This window comes from Strix aluco, chromosome 2 (assembly GCF_031877795.1).
Source record: "Strix aluco isolate bStrAlu1 chromosome 2, bStrAlu1.hap1, whole genome shotgun sequence".
NCBI lineage: Eukaryota > Metazoa > Chordata > Aves > Strigiformes > Strigidae > Strix > Strix aluco.
In genome coordinates, this window is record NC_133932.1 from 46,227,984 (window position 1) to 46,247,923 (window position 19,940).

Genomic DNA, 19,940 nt, shown 5'->3' on the forward strand with positions numbered 1-19,940 from the left:
GCACAGAAATGTGTTCAAGAGAAGAACCATTAATATTCTTTACAGCTTGATCTTGTTGGTTCAGATACGAACTATATGAATTCAGACTTTTTCCCTTATGTAAAATCTTCAGCTGCTGCCTTTACCGGATTTAGAGATTATTAAAAAAATCGTAATAGCAGCTCAGGGAACAGTCGAGAACTGCCTGTCCTATACTGTCTGACCCTGACCAGCTTTTCTCCACGTGGCTTTAAATCTTCATGTAATATAATTCGGAACCAGTTCTGATACATTTTAATGCACCTAATCTCTCTGAGCACAGGGGGTTTTGTGCAGAGCTCTGGGTAGGCAGCTACTGGGACTGCTGGCAATCGACAGTGACTGCAAAATTAAAATAGATCTTTGGGTGTTACAGAAAGTCTTTCATCGCCGCAACATTTTCCCTGCAAATTTAAAGCAGCTACAAGTGGAGAGCAGCGCTTTGAGTAGCTCATTCTTATTCTGACTGCAGCTTGCCCTGCAGCATTTCTGCACACTTCATGTTTTTCTATTAGAAATAGCATATTAAAGAGATCCTCTTAAAATTTTTTTCAGGCTTAGAGGACCTCTGTATAGAAAGTGTGGTCTGCTAGACAGGGTAATGGTTTGCCAGTGTAGTTCCTGGCTGATGCTGGCTGATTGAGCCACAGAAAGTCTCTCCCCAGCCCCTTTACTGACCTGGGTGCTAGCTGAAAAATAGACATATAGATGATCATATTTTATAAATACGACTTTCTCTTAGAGTTCTAGAATTAATTTAGTTCTATTGAATTCACTAATGTCCTGCAGCAGAAGGCAGTATCTGCTGTTCCAAACAAATTCTGTTGCCAGTGTTGGCTCAACTTTATTGTATTTTGATTTTCTCTCTTTTTAGTTTGGGGGGATTCCTAAATTCTGTAGCTACATGAAAAAACAGAGGAATAGGATTTAATGCAGAAGTCTTCAGAAATATTTCAGTGTGTGGAAAAAAAAAAAAAAAAGTTATTCCATTTCATATAAGATCTGTAGTGAATACTAAATTGTGAGGGACTTTATCTGAATAACTGTATATATGTTGTGGTTTGATGGTTTTACCCCAAACATCCAAAAAGGATGTGCATGACTGTAGTAGAAATCTGTATACGTGGATCTTAAATGCAGTCATAAGAGTCTTTAGATGTTTTCCCAAACTAGCATCTCAAGAAGAAAGCCCTGACCAGAAAATCTCTTTGTTTGTAATTAAGTAAAGTATTACAGCAGCATTTTAAGTCAATTTTAATGCAATGCATTATTCAGGAGATATTCTGGGTGGGTTTTTTTCCACATCTTTCACGTGGCCAGGGATTCTGTCTAGGAGACTTCGCATTTTTCTCAGTCTTCCAAGTATTGATCAGTTAATTTGTTTGTCAAGATTATAAACAGTGTTAGCTTCAAAAAAAAAAAAAAAAAACAAACACACAACTAATTAGTTTTCACTATAGCTCTCTCCTTTAGATCAGTTGTGATATTTTTTCTCCAAATTCTTTGCTAGCATTTTTAGTTGAATAAGGTTTTAGCTAGGTCATACTAAACTTAGATTTCATGAGAAACTGGAAAAGTAACAGAGCAAGCATAAGAAACCCCAGCACTCAATCCCCTGTTCATCTTGTTCCATGTACATGATACATTAATGCTTATTATTTATTTAAATGCTTCAGATAGGTTTGGAACCACAAAGGAAGACAGTCTGCCTTGTGAAGTTTGAAATGTAAAAGACTGGTGCACTGAGGGCTGCATTTGAAAGCCCAGAGAAAAAGGAAAACAGAGGGTTTAAATATATTCAGCCCATAAATATGCTGTTTCTGTTGGGTAGCATGGAAAGAAAAGTCTCAAGGAATTTGAATTAGCACATAGTGATGGTTTAGAGAAATGGAGCGGGTCAGTATCTCGCTTCATCGCTTGGGCTGTTCCCTATGCAGACCTGTCCTCCTCTCTCCCGTCCTCCCTGCCAGAGCCCTTTGCTGTTTCCACCTCATCCATCACCTCCCTTTCAGCACTGAAACCAGCTCCCAGGTTCTCAGATAATCAGTTTTGTGCTGACTTCTCACCACCTTGCATGCCGGAGAGACATTCCTCGTGAACATAGACTAATTACTTCTCTGTTTTCCTTAAAATCCCTTTTCCTGCTCTTTGCCTTTATTCTGCACTGTTCTTTGCAGTGGCTAGTCTGCTGGTACGGTGTGAACTCTACTCATGCAGATAGATCGCTGTTGTCCCCCCGTTGCCTTGTGTTTCTCATCTCTTTGCTGTTTCTTTTTCCATACTGTAGGTGCTGCCAGGTAGGGAAGATATAGCATTTTTTGGTGCGTTCATGTTGCCTGCAGCAATGGGATTCAGCTCTGTGACTGAGCTGCCTCAAAGTTAACTGTAGAAGAGATACCTGGAATAATCACACTGGCTAGGATGTGATGGGAAAGCAGCAGAGGAATGGGGCTGCTGGGAAGTGTTTGTAGGCACTTCTGCGTTGAGAGAGGCGAAAGTGGGAAGTAATGGACGATGAGGCTAAATCGATTGTATTCTGTGGGATAAAATTGTGTGGTGTTTGCAGGCAGTGACAGGAAATTTAGGGATGATATGGTGGGAAGAGGGATTTTGAGGCATTTAAGGAGGCAGAGAGTTTACATGTTCAACAACAGGCTTGATCAGGGATTTGAATTATGTTTTGAAGAAAGGTCAGCATGATAATGGAAGATGTTAGGGAGAAAGGAATTTTGATCAAAAGACATGTAATTTTTAGGGCTTGGATAACAAACTGTTTCTAAAATAGGTGAGCAGCAGTGCTATGCAGGCTCAGATAAGAGAGACAGGAAACACAAGATCAGGCATCAAAGGTGATCCTGTAAGTGGATGATTTTCTCTGTGACAGAATACATGGTAGTGCTGTCTATTGTAATAGGGAATAAGAGAAAGAGATATTTGAAATGTTAATAATAGTTTTCAGTTCCTGACTTGAAGGCAGGATCCTGGAAATATTTATTTTTTTTTTTTAATGAATGGCTGGACTTGGGGAAAAGCTAGAGTATATTCAGGGAAAAGATACGGAGTAGGCGGGAAACGAACGGCTTGAACTCTTAATTAGCTGGTAGTAGACAGATTAAGTTGTGCTCTGCCCCTGTCTTTCTTCCCCCTGTGTTACAGGCCAACAACAAACCGGAGATTGAAGCAGCCCTCTTCTTGGACTGGATGAGACTGGAACCACAGTCCATGGTGTGGCTGCCTGTCTTGCACAGGGTGGCTGCTGCTGAGACCGCCAAACACCAAGCGAAGTGTAACATCTGCAAGGAGTGCCCGATCATTGGATTCAGGTACAAGCTTGCTCCCTCTCTACTATCTGTACTACTGCTTGGTAGATCAAGAGCTCTGCTTGTTTCCAGGCAAATCATGTGCTTGATTTTATGCATGTTGTTCAGGGAAAGAATAACTGTGATGGGACACGAGGGAGCGTGACAGCTAGACTGGGTACAGTGATGCAAGAGTTGAAGAGAACAAAAATCATCTGTCAGTTAAGATATGACCCTTCCTCTGTGTCCCAGTCTTTCTATGCCTCAACCAAAGTATTGGTGGATTGCACAGCTAATAAGATTTGTTTTATATTCAGTGTGTCCTGTACATGCAGTTACATTTTCTGAATTGGATCCTAATGAATTGCTTTTTGTCATGGTATAAAGCAAGGAAGTGCCTTGAAAATTTGCAGACGTGTAAAGCTACATGTGCGTTTCTCAGAGAAAGAATGTTGGTGGTGGAACATTAACCGGGAGTGGGGGAAATGTTGCTGGTCTATTTAAACATCTGGATCAACACCATGGTTACTATGGCAATGAATAAGTCACTGTGTTGTAAAATGGCTGTGTGTTGGTATGCCTGTTGAGAATCCACTTAACGGCTCAGTAAATACTCACTTTCAATTATGCCTAGACTTGTTTTATCACTTTGCTTTGCAATAGCTGCTTTGTATGGTTTCTGTCCTTTTTATGCACAGTCTTCTTTTACCATTGGCATTTCTCCTTCTATGGGATCATGTTGTTTACAAAGAGCTTTCTGTAATTTTGTTTCTAAAACCTAGATAGACAAGAGCAGCAAGCAGTACCACATAGTAAAGCCATCATTTTGCTCTAACCTGGGAGAGTATGAATGTTGCTTTTATGCATGTAGTGGGGCAGTGCTTTCTGCTATGCAATTTCACAGGCAGTGGGAAATGGGAGAAATAATGAAGGTATTGCTTTGATTTGAATCTGAGTTTTTCTTCAGTGAGGCTGTTCCTCTAATCATCTAAATTCTTCTCCCTCTGCTTTTATTCCCCTTCAATATCTTAACCGGGAAATGATAAATATTACTGAGGAAGGGCTAGGGGTGGGATGTGAGTATTTCAGCACATCCACAAAGTCTAATTTTCCTGTTCCCAGATACGGTTCATGAACTACGGAATTACTTAACACGGTTTTGTATAAATGGCCAAAGACAAATAGGTGGAATTGAAAAATGCAGCACTTGGAAAAATCAAAGGATGGCAAGTGAATGGTTAGTCTGTAGTGAGCATTGAGAACTTGGGAAGTGGACACTGGAGCTCTATGTTTGCATCTAATTTTACTTGACTGATCTCATCTGTCTCTTAAATTTATATAACAAATCTATTATCATGATAGTAGAATCTGTCTGTTGCAGAGTTTTTCTCTGGCTTTGTAAGTCATTGAAACCCTGTGTACACACTTGACAAAAAGATACTGTACTGGAAGGCTTTTAGAAAGCTAATACTGTGCGCCTCAGTACGTGTAAAACAATGTTCTTTTGAGGTCATTGTGACTGAACTGCGTCGCGTATTTGGAACAAGACAACCCTTATGCCTCCGGCTCTTTCAAGCACTTCAGCATAGCAGATACAACAGTTAACTGCCTCACAGAGCTGATGAGTTTAAATAATGGCCTGAACGTGCATCCAGAGTTTTGCATGGATGGAATGCCGTACAGGAAAATTGTTTTGATAGAGGTGCTAGGAAGGACACAAACAAATTCCTGCCTTGTGTGCAGCACTTAGGAGTTTGCTGGAGTGACTTGTTGAGGAGGGCATTACTTATTTGGATTTTACTTCCTTGGGACATTCCGTGTTAGGAATCATGATGAAGAGCAAAGGAACTGAAATTAGCGTTATAGAAACAAAAAGTGTGGTGGTGTGTTTTGTATGTTAAGAGAAAATGGTTGTGTAGAAATCTTCACTGTTGCCCAATGTTAAAAATTTTTGTGAAGATTCAGATCTTTGATAAACATTTGAGGCAGCAATACCAGTCCCTCAGTGACAGAGGAGCATTTCGTGGCATTGCACACCGTGTGACATCTCAGGGAGGAGAACTTGCATCGAAAACTTGACAAGCAGTTATGAAGCATTCACATACAAAGCTCTGAAGCCATGATTTTTTTTCCCCTCCTCTTTTAGGTACAGAAGTTTAAAGCACTTTAACTATGACATCTGCCAAAGTTGCTTCTTCTCTGGCCGTGTTGCAAAAGGTCATAAAATGCACTATCCCATGGTGGAATACTGCACACCAGTAAGTAGCTGTTTTACTGCCCCTTACTGTCCCTTCTTATGTAGAAAGGAAAAACTTCATTTCCTATGTGCAAGGTAATGGAGCATTTGGGTGGCTTTTCTTCTTCCCCCTATAATTTAATCACCTTTTATGTACTATACATGCCAGCAATTGCTGATGTATAGGATATAGTAAAGGATATTCCAATGGTTTGAAGTAAATTGAAGTTCATTGTTTGTACAATGCTGTGTTGTAATGTATTACTGTGTGCTAATGACTTATCTATGTTCAGTGCCATAATTCAGTTTATGGATCCTGCAGAAAGCTGGATTTGTGCGAATACTCATTCGCATCTTATGTTGCAAAGTTTTCTCCATATCAGTGTGAGATTTTTCTTCCTTTCCTCAAGGAAGGCAAGTTGCCACTTCACTTGTTTTTCCTGCAACACTGTGATTGAGTTTTTAAGTCCTTATTATTTAGTAGTATAGAATACCTTTGTATTGTATGATCATTTGATGATACAAAATACCAGGCGAGTTCTCAAGAGTAGCAAGTTAGATTTCATTTCTGAAGACTGGAAGCCAGGGTGTTCGATGCAGCGCAATGCAGATATGCTGCATTGATGTGTGGTGAGGGTCTTCACCCTTGCTTCACAGCTCTCAAAGGGATCGCTTTTGAGTAAACATTTCTTTCATACCAGACAGCTTGCAAAGGAAATTCCACGTTACTTTCTCAGTGTGCTCCTTTTGGCAACTCATGACCAGTGCAGAGGGACATAAATTAGAGGACTCTCCAGTCGTCCTTTCATTATGAGCTTTCAACTGCCTTTGCTATTGTTTGTGGTGGTCTTGAAGCAGTGCACTCTCTGGTTGTCATTTCCTGGCATGATGGGACAGTCCCTAGTCTTGTACTTTCATCCGCTGGTCAGATACAAATGGTGAAAATAAAGCATCAAAATTATACACAGACTAGCCTCATAAAGTTATATAAATGGTCTTTACATCTTCATCCAGACAAAAAGGCAAGGCCAAAATGCAGTAAAAACTCTCAGCTTTTCTTAGAAACTTAGGAAAGAGAGGGAAAAAGTCATTCTCTTAAAATGCTATAGTAAAGCAAAAACAATCTATAAACTTTTATTGTAGCATTTAAATGGCAAGTATTTAATCTGAATCTCCGCAAGGAAAACTAATGTGCATTTGCTAGCTTTTTGTGGGTATTCATTGACTGCTGCTTTTCAGTGTTGTCCCCCAAGGGTTGAGGTTACTGGATTTGCCTGAACTGCTGCACAAGTCAGAGGGAAGTGCTGGCACTGCCTGGGCAGGTCTGAACAGCCTTCTCCGTCGCAGGCATTCCTAGAGCAGACTCTCATGATCCCAGTCATAGGCAGAGCAACCAACTGACCGACTGCGTTGGAGCATTCCTTCCAGCTGCAGCTGAATACCCCCTTGCTGAATTTGCGATGGTTTTGTTCTGCAGTTTGCTGCTCTTATTCTTGCTAATAAGTGACATGGGAGATTTGTGAATGGTGCGTAGAGTGCACAAACCAACATCTTGCTACTATTTTCTTAACCTGTTTGTAAGATGTGTTTTGAGGAGAGAGAAACGAAAAAGGGTTGTGAGACACCCCCACAGCCTGTAGCAACTCATTGCTACATGGGATCCAGCAGGTTTCTGTTCTCCCTAAAAATTCACGTCACTTATAGCCAAACACAGTTGTGAACAGAAAACCTGCAACCACGTCCAGATTGCTGGATCAGAATAAAGAACCATTCACAGCCAGTACATTTTTTTGTGAATCCTGAACTCCAGCAGCCCGTGTTAATGTGCCGTGCCTGGCTGCACTAGCAGCCAGTTGAATTAGAGAAGGATTAACGGGGGGGGGGGGGAGTGAATGTGACACACAGCAAGCCCTGATCTTTTTTGTGTTGCTGCTATTGAAAAAGTAAACCCAAGTGCTGTGTGACTGCACAAGACATCCACTGAAGCTATCATGTCTAGTATGTAATTGTTTTCTAGATGAATGAAAAGGGGTTTGCAGGTGGCAGAACATTTTTTCCTCTTCCTCCAGACAAATCTCTCGCCTTAAAATGCATTTTGGCAGGCTGAAGACATGTGATGCCTTCTTTGATATATCTTTGCAATAGCTAGACGTGCACAATGAAGTGTTTTGATAATTTTATTCCCCCTCCCTCTTACTTCCAGGAAATTTTGAAGCACTGCAGTCTTTAATTCTGCTTAGGGGATATTTGAGAACTCATGGTAAATATCTGAGGGATGTGCTAATTTTTTCTATCCTGCAGAAGGTTGAGGCAGAATAAGGGCAAGGCAGTTCCCTACTTCTCATTTAGACAGAAAAATTGCAACAATTATTCCTGAAAGCGACATGGCTCTATTTATTGTTCAAAGAGAGATGAATTTTAAATGGGTTTCAAATAAAGCATAGAAGACAACTTCTAGACTGGGATTTGAGTGTAGGATCATTTTTCTGTTCAGGTTTAATGAACAGTGACACACCAGCATAAAAAACACCTTGTTGGAAGGACGCATGTCATACTGAGGTACCTGTCTACAGCTAGTGTTTACAGTCGGGGCTGAGGTCTGGGGTGGGGTTTGGCAAGGCACTTTCTTAAACCAGACTGGGAAAAGTCAGATGGTGATATTTCTTATGAAATAGTTTTGGTTTCGGAATAGTTTTGAAACATGTTCAACACAGATGCCTATGTATTGCTGTGATTTAAGAGAGCTGGGATGCTGAAACTCCACTGTTTCTTCCTCGTAAACCAGTTCTGATGATAATTTTGGTTTGGATGATTTTACTCTGAAAATCGTGTAATAAAACATCTGTGGACTAAATCGGAACGTTTGGCTGAAAATAGCTTCAGTTTATCATCTTGTCCACGTAATAATCACATTTTGCTTGCCTTTCTTGTGCTCCTTGAACATTTTTTAAATGGCAGTTGGATCGTATGAGAAGTGCCTCATGCTTCTAGTTGTCATTAGACGACATATTTCTTCTTGGGTTTCTTGTGCTACCAGCTAGATTGGGATGTTGCTGTGCAAGCACACTGTTTTCCTGTTTGGTTGTCATGCAGAAGGTTTGGGGGAGCAAGGTGGGGTAACAGCCCCAGGAAGGTCGAAGCGAAAAATGTTTTATTGTTAATGATACCTGAAAACAATCCAAATTACAGTCAAATGCAATGGAAAGTGTTCACAGCATTGAAAATAGACAAGGCAGGAATGGTTATAATGGTTATAAATGACACAAGTGAACAAGCTGGACAGAAAGCTGTGCTTAATCCATTTATACTGAGACTAAATATTAAAAGTTTTTCTCTGTTGCCAGCTGATGTACTCTGTGTGCTCTCCAGATGCCAACCTGGTTAGGAGCTCTCCTAGCAGGCACTGCAGATGGCATTCAGCAGAGGGAATTCCCTCCTGCTGGAGCATGTGAGGCCACCTCAGTAAATCCCCTTTCTGGAGTCCTCTGAGTGGCCTGGGCATACTTAATCCCTCCCTTCCCCAAAATGCCTTTACTTCTGATGTGTTGAGGAAGTGATACTTAATACTATCAAGCAGTTTCTTGAAAATACAGATGCTGCTGTACTGGCTTGTAGGTTCTGCTGTGTCACTTCTCTGCCAGTCATTGCTCACACTGAATTTTCCTACCAGACAGACTGATTGGAAAGAGAGCCAAATTCTTTCCAGTTTTACGTGAAGCTTGTAGGTGTTGTCAGTACAGGGATAAGATTTGTCCTTTCTGTTAATGCATTTCAGTCTTTCTGCAGATTATTTTTCAGGGCATCCTTAATTTTTCTACCCCAGCAATCGTTAAAAATAAATACATCTGTGTTTCAGCAGCTATGTGAAGGTTGGCTTGACTGATAGGTCTCAGCACCTCCTTCCTCTAAATAGAAGGCATAGAACTCATTAAAAAATGCCAGAAAGATTAACTTTTACCTCATTTCTTTCCTTCAAATTAGATACACTGGAGAAGCAATATCGTTATGTGGGTCAGGAAGAACTTAATTTACTGTAGAAGAGCAGTATTTCAGAGTTGAGTGTCTCTGCGAGGTGCAGAGAAGGGAGTGCAGCCTGAGTAAAGTAACTGAAATCTTCCATTAAAATTCTTCAGAAAATCTCCCGGCTCTTAATCAGACTTGCAAGAAGTCTTACATCTTCCCAGCAGACATTCTTTGAACTCTTCCTGGCTCATTCTGGTCTTTAGGAAACTATTTCCACTTTGTGCTCCTCTGCTGGTCTCTACGGCAGCAAGGAAAGCCAACTGCAGGCAAGGGAGTAGAAAACGTTGTGCAAATTGTGCTCTCCTCGGGGTATTGATTTTAAATGCCTGCTAGCTTCAGATTAAACAGGTGCAGGAAGAAATAAAAGAGCCTTCAGCAGTTCTCACCTGCTTTTTGTTTCCCTTTGTTCAAAATATTAATGGCAGAGGAGGCTGAGAAGGGAAACTGGAAAGAAAATGTACCAAGAGTATGGGTCTGACTTCTGTAGACTGAAAAGTTCATGAGATAGAGATGATGATCGTGTGGTAAAAGTCAGGATCCAACCAGTGGTGAAGCTAGCTGGACACACAGACTGGCAGTGTATCCTCCATTACAGCCATTTTTGTGCTGAACAAAAAGCAGGCAGAGAGTCCCCTAAGCCAGATGAGGAAATGACAGGTTCTTGTCTAATTATTGCTTGTCCTCTCGAGATCACCTGAGATGAGGCATGAGCCTGTCAGGAGTTTTCAGAGCTTCAGTTTTTCCTCCTTCCTCCCCACTAGCAGTGTTGCTTTGTGGTATAGTACATTGTGAGGTGATGGCGATAAATAAATGAAATCTGTGGTTCTGGAGGTCAAGCCGTTGGCAGCTCTGCTTGATGTGGCCACAGCTCTTCCAAATGACCCAGCAAAGGAAGAGGCAACCAAAAAACCTTAATAACCTCATCAAAGATGATTTCATTGTGATTTGTGGCTTTCAGACAACTTCAGGAGAAGACGTCCGTGACTTTGCCAAGGTACTAAAAAACAAATTTCGAACAAAAAGATATTTTGCAAAGCACCCACGAATGGGCTACCTGCCTGTGCAAACTGTCTTGGAGGGAGACAACATGGAAACGTGAGTAGCTCTAAAGTGTCTAAGTAGCAATTGGTTTGGTATGCTCTTTGAGCTCCCCAGCTGGTGCCAACTCCGTTCACTTCCCAAATGCATAAAGCCTCTTTATTTCTTTCATTTCTGTTAACCTTGGCTGGCAGGAACACACAAGCTGGGATTCCAATTGCCATTGCCTTTATCTGTTTTCACCTGTCCTTACACAGGAACTTCAACTCCAGTTAGTAAAAGAAAAATACTTACCATCTTACTGACAGCCTTATAAACTTCTAAGTTTGATATGGCAATTTGGAGACTAATGATCTATTCATTAAATTTTTATTTTCTTCCAAATGGGTATCTTTCCTTGGTTTTATTTTTTTAATTAGGCTACTGTGTTTGCAAGCTTCCCAGCTGATTTCTTCTTTTCTCACCCTATAAATTTAATCTTATTAAATGGCTTTGATGTCTTTATGGGGAAAAAAAGCAATAATGATGCACATGGAGAAATTAATGAGTTAACCCAGTTCCCTTTGGTTTTTTTTCACAAGTTTAATCAGTTGTTTAATGGCAATTGCACGCAGCTTGTTCTCGCGCTCTCTCTCTCTTTCTTTTTTAATTTTAGATTTCAGTTTTTTTCTCACTTTTTGGTTGGTTGCTCTTCACATTCATGTTGGTCTGTTGGATTTCTGTTTTTTAGTTGTTGTGATTTATCTTTTTTTTAAACTTTTCTATAATTATTTTGCTGCTGAGTTTCTTCTGCCTCTCTCTTCACCTCCTCATTTTTTGTCTTGCAGTCCTGTTACTCTGATCAACTTCTGGCCAGTAGATTCTGCGTGAGTACTTTTGCTGAAGTGTGCTGCTGCTGCTACTGCTGCTGCGTTCCCTCACTTTTTTTTGTTTGTTTCTTTGTTTAGTTTTACATAAGTTCATTTTCTTCTTTCTTTATGATTGTTTTCTTTGGTGCACTCTCTGAAGGAATGTTTTGATCCCAAATGAGTAGCATGGGATAAATACAGGAATTCCCAGCAATCCTGGATTGTGTACTTTATACTCTCTCTGGAGTATGTATTCTCATCGAATTAACAGGGATTTTGGTGCAGTCCTACTAATGCTTATGAGAGTTTGTCATTTAAAAGCCTGTGTTTCTGAATAAGTGTCGATCCCTCTGAATGTATACTAAATGCTTTTTGAAAGAGAAGTTGAACTTGATGGATTTAATTCAGTTTCAGGAATTAACATCGTTTTGTAGATAAAGCTTAATTTGGTTTTCTACGCAACTGTGCACACTTGCACACTCATGTGCCCCAGTTAATCCAGAGCTCACTGGATATTTTATTACAGTTTTTTAGCTACAGTAAGATTTGTGAAGGCAGGTTGAAATGAGGAAATGTTTACTGTATTTTTTTCAGAAGTTAAAAAAGCAGGATTTTTCAGCTATGAAAATGGATTTTCATTCTTGCATCATTCCTGCACGTGCATTGTCTTACTGTTGTAGTAATACCCTCAGCATAAACTAAAGATACATATACTTAACCATTGTGGCATTTGCTACTACTAGTGATACATGGATGATTTTAGAATAATGTTAAATAAGGATTATTTCTAACTCACATATTGATAACTAATGAGAAACTAGTAAATAGAATTTTATATATTTCTATATGGTGAAATGTATATGGCTTGCACCTTCATTGAGTTTTTGGTAGAATAAACAATAGTGAAATGTACACATTGTAATATTGATTTATAGTTTTCATTTGGAGTACAAAGCATTGGGAAGTCAAGTGAAGTGCTCTACCTCTACAAGCACATCTAGTACTGCAAACCTCATATGGTTGAGGATTCACTCACAGAAAACGCCAAAAGGCTGGAGCCAGACACAAATAGAGGGGCTTTGAACTTTAGGATGCGCTTTTGTTTATAAATGCATCTGGGGATGATTGCAGCATACTATATACTCAACTGTGGATCTAGATTTCTTACCCTTTAGAGCAACTACAAAGTTAAAAGTAACATTTAAAGAAAGCTTGGATAATATGGAATGCCATTGCTGTGTCTGACATAACATGAAATTAAGCTGCCATAACATGCTTAATTCTAGTTACTTACCGTAGTAACATCATGGTATGCCTACACCGGTAGCTTTACACCAAAGGCTTGGTGTCATATACTACATGAAATTTAACTCACTTAAGAAAACTTGAGAAATACTGAGCCGTAGAATTTGTACAGAGAAGTTGCACCTTTTATCAGACCAACTCAGGTATCTTCCTGAACACTATCCTTTTGTCTGGTCTGACAAGAAAGCAGAAAATTAAGAAATTAATAGTGGCTGGGAAGAATTGCTCTTCATTTTGTTCTGCTAACTTTGTTCCTTTCCTTTGTGCTAGAACACTGGGCTTAGAACACAAGTTACTGAGCTACCCAGGTGTAAAGCTATTTCTCAGTTACAGGACTGATTTCAACTTCGACAGTCAAACCTCTTATTCTGATTATCATAAAACTTTCCCATGTTTTCTAAGATCTTGCCTTTTTCTGGTGCTTTCATGCCAGTTTTCTGGTAATCTTCAAAGTACTCCAGAAGAGCATAACCTGGCAGTGTTTAGCAACTAGTGCTATCCTGACATCAACATGTAGTATACATGTTTATAAATACATAGGTATATATTTTTTGTTAGATTAGTGATTCTGACTGCTTATTATCCAGTATTTTGCACAGATACTCTGCTTGCCAGGCATTAAAGGGCCAGCTCACACTTTTTGTGAGAGTGTGTGTCTATTTATTTAGACTGTGGGCTGTCAGTGGCACAAATACAATTTACTTAATTCTGCGCTTTCAAGAAGCATCAGCTGAAATGCTGAACAGCAAGAAAAGTGCCCTCGTCCTCCCAGCCAGGTCTCTGGGGGTGCAGGGAATTGCAGGAGGTGGTATCTGCCACTCGATAACCACTTGACTGGAATTCTCCAGGCTGTTTCTGCAGACCCCAGCTTGAGCAATGCAACTGTGGAGCCCTTGTAAAAGGGACGGTTATCTTGGCTAAATATTGGCTATGTCTCTCAGCCTTCTTGCTGACTGCTTAAACTGATTAGGTGGGCTGAGTATGTGTGCTCAGAAAGGAAGGACAGTGAGCTCTAGCACAGATGGTCACCTAAGAGTATGTCTACACAACAGCCTGCAATGCAGCACAGTCGTTCTCAAGCTTGCTCGGACAGTGGCAGAAGTGTGCCTCTGAGCCGCTAAATTCAACACAAAGACTGCAGTGCTTCTCAACAGCTTTGCTTTCTTAAGCAAACTTTTAAAAAGCTGTTTGAGGTAGATCTCCATTGCAGTATGTTCTGAAGTGGAGACAAATCTGGAAATGTAGCCTCATCCCCTTCCTACAGTTGATGGAGAGACGGAATCAGCTTCAACAAGTTACACAACACTGTGTTGTCTTAAAAATATATGTATATATTACACACCTTGTTCACTTCTGAAGTTGAAGCTTAGTTTCAAGGCAGCAAGTATGCAATCATGCAGTCAGGCCCATCTTTTGCCTCGCACTACTGCCAAAAGGGACATCTCTTCATTGCCCAGTTGATCCCAACCAGGTGCTATCCCTTCCCTTGTACTGGTACAAATACACGTGCAATGCCAGGGTAAGAGGGACTAGGAGAATGATATAGCTCAAAAATAAAGCTACTTTTACACAGATTTCCTAGTCTACGCACAGTATTAGCAGCAACATTTCTGTGTCATTGAAACCAAGATCTCTTTTTTCATTGATAGTACCCACTTAGACCAGCTTAATATCTGCTGTATGTGAAACAAATAGAAAAATGGGGATAGCATCGCTTTATCAGAATACCGTTGTTATCTTGCTCCGTAATCCACTGCTCTATATAAATTGCATCCTTTTCCCATCCCTTCAGTGTAGATGTTCTTACACAAAATAGGATATCACGTTGCAGAGAAGCAATTGCCCATCCACATGAATCTTTGCTGCACTGAGGAGCTCTGTGAACTGAGTATTTATCCTCTGGTGTGCTGTGGTAATGTTTGAACATGGGTAAAAGTACAGTCGGAGGCCAAAGCTCATTTCAGACAAAATGAGAGTCGTGATATTTGGCCTGTAATGTCTTAAAGAGAAAAACTTTGCTGTTCTGTGAGGAGAGACATAAATAATGCTGAATTTTGTGTATCTAGCATACAGCTCTATGAATTTAGAAGGATCCTCATTTTCTAGAGCCCTTTGCAGGCTGATTAGAAAACTGGAATATGACCCATCTAGTAGATTTACTGCAGGATTATCAAACTCCTAACACAGGAGCATTAAGAACTACAAGATTATTACAGTTTTGGTTTATAACCAGTAAATACAAAACCTATCTGCTCTTGTGATGCAGTGCAGTCCCCATTGAGCAGAACCAGCCTGAACTACAGTATCCAACAATTTAAAATGGGAAAGTCCTTCTTCAGTCAGGAGTTCCAAAAGGAGAGTCTTCAGAGGCAGAATAAAGAGAAATTGAGATTTAGCTAAAATATGAGATTGTCATACAATTTGGGAAGCTGTATCATTTTTTGTTATTCCAGCACCTCCTGATACATGTAGCTTGGCAAAATCCCACACGGCAGCAAAGGGTGCTCTTTGAACTGCATAAGCAACATAATTCAATGGTGACGTTTTCCAGAGTTGGGGCTGTAATAAACAATACTCCAATTGATGAGAAAAGTCCCATGAATTGTTTTCATCAACAAAAAAGTGAAGAGGACCTCATACCATCTAATTTGTCAGGCAGAAAACCCAAAATAGTTGACAGCGTCCTTCTGTATAACACACTGATCTATGGTTCAGATTGCAACTCTGGAAAAAAGCTAGGCAAAATCGTCAGTGTCTGCAGTGTGTTATTAAGGGCTTATTTAGACATTTTATGTTTCTTGTATTTATTTCTAGTTGTTCGTGGAGTAGTCCTTTAAAGGCTTTTTTAAGTGGGATGTGCTGGAAGCAGGCACTGGAGCAGGGTGGGAGGCAGAGGAGAGGTTCCCAGCAGGGCTTTCGCAGCCGGTGAAGGGCTGCATGTGAAGCAGCATTACCAATGAAGGAGGCAGGTGTGAAGGGAAAACCAGAGCGAAAGGTCTTCTATAAATCCTTTGGAAAAGGGTTCTTCGGGGGTTGGTGTGAAGAAGAGTCGTTGCAACAGATGGATTGCAAAATGGTCAAAATCCCTGGTGTGGTACCAGAAAACATTGCACCGATGGCTTGAGGAGGCACACACAGCACCTGGAGTTGTAACTTGCTGTTTATCAAACGTAGCGTAAGCATAAGGCATAGAGTTGTGAGGGTATAGGCATAGCTAAGTGTCTTTTTACTTTTAAGGGGGTATTGTTTGTGATTAATCAGTGTTTTCTGCCTTATAGGCCTGCCTCGTCCCCTCAGCTTTCACATGATGATACTCATTCACGCATTGAACATTATGCTAGCAGGTATGAGACCAGCTGGACGTTAGGCAGATCTTTCTCTAAACAATCATTTTAAAAAATAAAAAACCCAAAGGCTAGCTGCTGCCTGAGCGCTTCTTAAAGAAACACAGGGTTTGGGGTTTTGCTTTCCAGGCTCTGGGATGCAGAGCATCGTCCGTGGTTGCTGTTAACCAGCCTGCCAACTAACTCGCATGCCAGAGCATGTATGTGGTCAGAAGTGGCTTTTAGGTCCTGTGGGGTCTTTGTTAAGCTGTGTACTCAGGTTACTGACTTTTAATAGGGCCTGTTGTGATAGAACAAGGGGTACTGATTTTAAACTAAAAGAGGGTAGATTCAGACTAGATAGAAGGAAGAAATTTTTTATGATGGGGGTGGTTAAACACTGGAACAGGTTGCTCAGAAGGTGGTAGATGCCCCATCCCTGGCAACATTCAAGGTCGGGCTGGATGGGGCTCTGAGCAACCTGATCTAGTTGAAGATGCAGGGGGGTTGGACTAGATGGCCTTTAAAGGTCCCTTCCAACCCAAACCATTCTATGATTCTGCATAGGGTTTTGTTTTTAATATGGACCCTGGTGTAATCAGTCAAATCAGAAGAGCTAAAACCTCCAAACTCTATGTGAATCTCAAGTGCCGTTTTAATGTTAAGTAATTCACCTGTGGAATACCACAAACAGGATTTTTCCTTGATTTGGAGGATTAAAATAGTGGTATATTGCCACTTTAGTTCACTTGTCTGCTTTCATACTGCTCTTAAGAATCAAAAAGTGGGTTAATTGCACAAATATGAAAATTTTTTCTACCAGGCAAGCAAATTTGCAAGGGTTGAGGTAATGAAAAATAGTTATTGCAGCCTCCTCTTTCTCTCCCTTAAAATCACTTGATCGGTAGAGGTATTTCTGAATTATGCAGGACATTTAGGAGGGGCTGAGTGTTGAAAACCAATGAGAAATGACTGATCGTTACAGTTGATGACGTTGCCAGGTACAAAGCAATTTGTCTAATCCCCTGGCATCTTAAGGCCTTTCTTTGATTGTGGAATTAATTAATCATGAAGAGTGGAATGTAACCTCAGAGAAAGGGTTGAAAACTGAGAAGTGAGTTTAGCCAGGTCATTGTAACAAATAAACAATCCTTTGCGATAGCTTATTGCAAAACTTTTTGGTAGTCAACCGTGAGTGTAAATTAATTTGAGTTTCAAATTCATCAAAAACATCATGCTCTTTAATTCTTTCAGGAATGTTAGAGCAAATAATGTTTCTGGAAAACATAATTGATTTTAATGAGTCTTGTTTATTTTTTCACAGGCTAGCAGAAATGGAGAACACCAATGGTTCTTATCTAAATGACAGTATTTCACCTAATGAGAGCATGTAAGTAGGTTGTCTTAATATTTTTGACATGTGTTTTCTTGTGAAGGTTAATAACTTCTAATGAAAGTCTGTAGTGCTGAATTTGCCTGGCCATGTATCAACATCTGGTTCAATTTAATGATGAACTCATGCTCTTTCAGTTTGTATCGTAGTGCCTAGATTTATGGCTTATAGCTTAATACCAAATTTATGCAACAGGTGATTGATACCTTCAAAAATAAAATTACTGGTTTCTTCCAAGAAATTACTGACTTATTCAGCAAATACTTCCCATATTGGAAAAAATGTTCATCATCTGATATGTTTTAAGGGTGAAGATAAAAAGATAACCCTTCTATCTGTACTGCAAGCTTAATCGTGGTTAAATTGCTGTAAGCTAGTAAATGTTGTGGGCAAAGTGTCGATCAGAAGTTTAGTGGATCTTTGGTCTATAAATACCCAAAATATATTGCAAATGTAAGCCATGAGGAACTTATTCTCATCATGAAGTATTAGAAGTAGTAAACTTTAAATGGACAGATCACTGACAAGCATTCATTGTACTATTTCAATTTAAAGTCATAAATAAAAATTTTCATGTTTAAAAAGTATTTCAATCTAATGTCACACCGAGACCTTTTTGTGGTTTTCTGACACAATAATATATTTCTCCTTTCTCACAATTTTCTTGATCTTGTTTATTCTCCGAATGAAAGGACATAGAACTAGAAAACTGTGAGTAATGTTTCTAAAAACAGGATAGGAGCACATAAGTCATTGTCGTGCTTGAAAATTTGGTGTGCGTTAATGAACTGTGTAGGAGAAGCCATAGAACAGATTCTAAATCAATCAAATATGAAAAAACTCAAATCCCAACTTCTCTATAAGTGTTTTTTTCTGTTCTACATAATCTCATCTTTACCACAGTTTAAGGTGTGGATTTTTTTGAAAATTCAGGCAGAATCTTCTTTTTATTGAATTTGTAGCATTCCTTTAAAGCACAGTACTCTTGCCAGCTTTAATTCACTTAAATTGAGATTCCAAATCACTAGTATTTTATAAGGTTGGTTGTGAGCCTGGGAGATGTTTTTGGATAGTAATAAGGCTGTTTGTTTCTAAATAGTTTCTCTTTTGACTTGGTAGGATTGTTACCTACCAACTTTGAAAGAAAATCCCTTGTACAGCCCAAGTACATTGTTATAATCTATTGGTTCAAAAAGGAGAAAGTTAAAATGACACCTCAAAACTAATGTATACACAATGTCAGTATAGTTTCACTTAGTTAATGAAAACTTTGTTTCCAAGTCATATGTCAATTTTGTACTGTTATGGATGTAGTAACACTATTATATATGGATTTTCCTGTAATACTTTAGTGTCATTAGTCACAAACCATACGTAAGCAATTATCTTTTGTATTACACTTTGGTCTTACTGTTCAATTCATTCTTTGGTTAATTGAAAGTTGTATTAAATGATTCAGTTAATAAGTTAACCACTGACTATCCAGTTTGTTACTCAGTTGGTACTATTAAAATGAGAATAAATATGTGCATTCTGAATTTTGGAAGAAATATGATCCAGATACAAATTGCAGCAAAATCAAAGTTTACCATGAATTAGCAACTGTAGTTCTTTCTGTTTTGTCTGTCAGGTTATGTTTAAGTATTATTTGTTGACATTCTTACAGGTTTTGTATTATCAGGCTTATAATTGCAGTTAGATGGAGACAGGGAAGAAGGGAAATAAAGAGATAATGTGTATAGATACCAGAAAACATTTTGATACGTAGTGTCGTTGCAATTACGTATACAAAATGTGTGCAGGCATATGTCTTCCAAAGTGACATATTGCAATAGTTATGTCACTTTTTCATTGTTAATTCACTTATGACGCATAAGGGTATTTATAAATGCAAAGCAGTTGTTTGAGGGAAATCACAGTTGAAGTGTGTTTCATGAAAAGTATAAATTTAGGAACTGGGAAGCCTGTAAAATTTTGTTTAGAAAAAGGAAAGGATGCCCGTTGTGAAAAATTAGTATTTCCGTGTTATGAACTAATGTTAATGTGCTCTACATTGCTTTAGCGCTCCTGCAGTCTATAAAATGGCATGATTAACATTTTCTGGAACAAAATGGAAACAAGGACAATTCTAATTTTTTAACAATAACAGCTATTCAAAATGCCTGTTATATGCTGGTTTACAAACTTAACAGAAAAAAACTAGACTGATTTATTTTATAAGTACTACTAGAAAAACAAGATTCCCAACAGCAGTGTCATTTTTTTGTGTCCTTGACTTGTGGTGTCAAGAGAAACCTTCCATGGTTTCCCACAGTGACTACTAGTGTTATCTGCATAGCTTAGGACCTGGATGCATCTTAGCACCTAAAACACTCACGTAATTCTGGGAGGTGGTCAAGGTCTTCAGAATTGGATTTGCTTTTCCCTTACAGAGATGTTTCTGTTTCAAATGCTGGA

At 39.4% G+C, this 19,940-nt stretch overlaps 1 protein-coding gene across 14 annotated transcripts in view; it reads left to right on the top strand.

Annotated features, from left to right (window-relative positions):
• DMD (dystrophin) overlaps nt 1–19,940 on the top strand; it is a 1,148,563-nt gene that overhangs the window by 1,098,592 nt on the left and 30,031 nt on the right. For 9 of the 14 annotated variants that reach the window (XM_074814589.1, XM_074814586.1, XM_074814593.1 and 6 more), the window contains 6 exons: nt 3,175–3,341; nt 5,464–5,575; nt 10,535–10,671; nt 11,442–11,480; nt 16,046–16,111; nt 17,415–17,480. In XM_074814589.1, the coding sequence (XP_074670690.1) occupies nt 3,175–3,341; nt 5,464–5,575; nt 10,535–10,671; nt 11,442–11,480; nt 16,046–16,111; nt 17,415–17,480 (587 nt within the window). The remainder of the gene's footprint in view (nt 1–3,174; nt 3,342–5,463; nt 5,576–10,534; nt 10,672–11,441; nt 11,481–16,045; nt 16,112–17,414; nt 17,481–19,940) is intronic. The other 5 variants (XM_074814587.1, XM_074814601.1, XM_074814598.1 and 2 more) reach the window with 2 other exon arrangements.